The 3,098-nt window shown below is 42.0% G+C and overlaps 1 protein-coding gene across 1 annotated transcript in view; it reads left to right on the plus strand.

Moving 5' to 3' along the window:
- Positions 1-1,243, plus strand: part of KCNE2 (potassium voltage-gated channel subfamily E regulatory subunit 2) — a 5,980-nt gene extending 4,737 nt beyond the window's left edge. Inside the window, exon 2 of the mRNA XM_024758348.1 lies at positions 566-1,243. Coding sequence (XP_024614116.1) covers positions 578-949 — 372 coding nt within the window. The 5' untranslated portion in view covers positions 566-577 and the 3' untranslated portion in view covers positions 950-1,243. The remainder of the gene's footprint in view (positions 1-565) is intronic.
- The last annotated feature ends 1,855 nt before the right edge of the window (positions 1,244-3,098 follow it).

The raw sequence follows: 3,098 nt of genomic DNA on the forward strand, positions 1-3,098 counted from the left end.
TTTTTTTTTTTTTTTTTTTTTGTGGTACACGGGCCTCTCACTGTTGTGGCCTCTCCTGTTGCCGAGCACAGGCTCCGGACTTGCAGGCTCAGCGGCCATGGCTCACGGGCCCAGCCACTCCGCGGCATGTGGGATCTTCCCGTACCGGGGCACGAACCCGTGTCCCCTGCTTCCCTACCATCCACTGTTAACACTTTGAACTATTTATTTATCCAGTCTTTTTTCCATTTTCATCTGCATGTATATTTATTCACATATTTAAATTGGGATCATAACACATATAGTTTTATGTACTCCATTAAACTTTTATTGTAAGATATCATGAATGCAAACAATGCATCAAGTTAAGCTGGGCCCCAAAGGATGAGGAGGTAGCAGAGGGAAATATTTAAAGAAAATTTAAAGAATAACAAAGTATGCACTCACTCAGTCACCAGCCAGGTAAAGAAGAAATAATATTACTTCCCCCCCTTGCATGCCCCTCGCGCCATCCCTTAAGGTAGCCAAATGCAGAAAGAATTCATTTTCTTAAGCTTGTTCATATATTTTATGCTTTAAATTGCAGCAGGAGGGAAATATGCCTACTCCATCCAATCTGACACAGACACTGGAATATGTCTTCAAAAGGATTTTTGTGACTTATATGGACAACTGGCGCAGGAACACAACAGCTGCACAAGAGGCCCTGCAAGCCAAGGTCGATGCTGAGAACTTCTATTATGTCATCTTGTACCTTATGGTTATGATCGGAATGTTCTCTTTCATCATTGTAGCCATCCTGGTGAGCACAGTGAAATCCAAGAGACGAGAACACTCCAATGACCCATACCACCAGTACATTGTGGAGGACTGGCAAGACAAGTACAAAAGTCAAATTGTGAACCTGGGAGAATCAAGGGCCACCATCCACGAGAACACTGGTGCAGAGGGGCTCAGAATGTCTCCTTGATTAGCGAGAGAGGCATACAGCCAACTTCTGATATGCAAATATGAAGAGACGCCAGTGTCATGGAGCCAATCCAAGTTGCCATGCTTAGAAGACACTAAGTTCCTCGCTCTCTGTTGAGAATTTTCACGGAGATCAGCTGGCTGGTCAACTAAGCCAGGGGACATTTCCATCTCAGTGATTTATGCTTGCTCACTGGAGCAGTAATTTATGCTGAAGACCTCTCTTCCTCCTCGTGCAATGTCAATGTCATTTTAATCAATGTCAATAGTGAAAATAAAGCCAAATTGGAAGTAACATGCCTGGGCAGTGGCAGTGGGGCTAGAAAGGAGAGATTAACAAATCATTGAATCTTCTTCCTCATGAAACATTTTGTTTGTGACTAAATCAATTTATAAATAACCCAGGTGTATTACCCAGAAGCTGGGGTTCAAAAATCTGTCACTTGCTCACTGGATTGATGTAGGAGCATTTATTTATTAATTCATGAATGTAGAGTCTTAAGTGATGAATGAATAGAACCACGGGGCTCCTTTATGTGTCTTGTTTCCCTAGCATTGAGTTTATTTGGAAGTCTGAAGACAGAACAAAATTTCACAAGGGCGAAGAGTCCACACCAGAGAAATAGAATCTTTAAGAACCACCTGGTGCAACAGAAACATACCTTTTAATTAACATTTAAAATTTCACTGAAAACTTTTAAAAGTCCTTGTTATTATAGGAAAAGTAATGAAACTTTGTAACACTGCTTTATAAACAACTCTTTTCACTCAATTTATTTTCCCTATTTACAGTTACTTATTTCCACTTAGTTTCAAGAAACTTATTGTCACTTACATACTGAAAGTGGCTGAATTGTTGCTGTCTGTTGAAGAGCTAGACTGTTAACCGCTTAGTATTTTGAAGCTTGGGGTTCACAATATCACAGAATGTCAGGGCTGGAAGACACCTTGGAGATCATAGCATTCTTTTTTTTTCTTTTTTCTTTCCAGATGTCTAGAGAGTCTGGGTGCTTTAATACCAGAAAATTAGTCACAGGAAAAAACAAGCAAACAAACAACTAAATAAATAAGCCTAGTCAAGAGTTGGCCAAAGACTGTCAAAACATACTCCTTAAGAAAATAGCCTCTGTGCTTCCTGGGAAGTTATTTGCTAATGGAAACAGTTCTGTCAACATTAGTCTTGAAGCAACCATGGCAGTAAGGGGTAATTTACAAGAAAGTACATGTTCAAAGAGCAGGCACACCAAGGGTTCATGGGTTATCTCAGGACGGTTATGAGCGGATCTGGAACCGAAGGTCGGCACCATGCTGGTTCCTAACCCTGTATTAGATTCTTACTGCTGCTGTAACAAATTACCACAAATGTACCAGCTTAAAACAAAGAGATATATTCTTCCACACTTCTGGAGGTCAGAAGTCTGAACTGGGACTCACTGGGCTGTGTTCTTCTAGAGCTTCTAGGGGAGAATCCATTCATTTGTAGACGGGAATCTCCAGTCCACAGATTAGGCGACTTCATTCATCAATTCAATCAAGCATCATTTAATATCTATCTACTTGGGTCACTGGCCTAGACCCCAGGAGTATAGAGATGAACGGGACTCCCAGAGCTGCAGGAACTCACTCAGTCGAGGCGGTGTCAGACACGTGAACATCAAAACGATATAATGTGACAACATTATAACAGAGAGCAACACAAAGGGGGCAGAGCTAGAGCCGGGACAGAGGCCCCGCCTACGTCGGGTTAAGGTCTAGAGAGTAGCTGAGAGGAGAAAGCCAATGGCAAGACAGACTTACGGGCTGTAGCTTCAGGAAGCTTCATGCCCCCTTACACTCTTCTCTTCCTCCAGCTTCCCACCTACTCAGCCAAGCAGAGCAATTGTGAGCAGAGCCTCAAGTCTCAGGGCACTAAGACAAAATTCAAAACAGGAGTCCTTCCTCAACGTCTTATATGGATTACAAGCTTTGTGTCTTTAGAGTGAGATATATACAAGGTCTGTTTCCTAATAACAAAGATGCAATTATGCTAACAGAAGCATTAAATACAGTTTTGGAGAAAGCCATTCACGTTCCAAGAGCAGATACGGCAAGAGTGGTTTCCCTCCTTAGATCAGAAACCCAGAAATGCTGTACCACACGGAACATTCTCA

This window comes from Neophocaena asiaeorientalis, unplaced genomic scaffold (assembly GCF_003031525.2).
Source record: "Neophocaena asiaeorientalis asiaeorientalis breed wild unplaced genomic scaffold, Neophocaena_asiaeorientalis_V1.1 scaffold45, whole genome shotgun sequence".
Taxonomy (NCBI): Eukaryota; Metazoa; Chordata; class Mammalia; order Artiodactyla; family Phocoenidae; genus Neophocaena; species Neophocaena asiaeorientalis.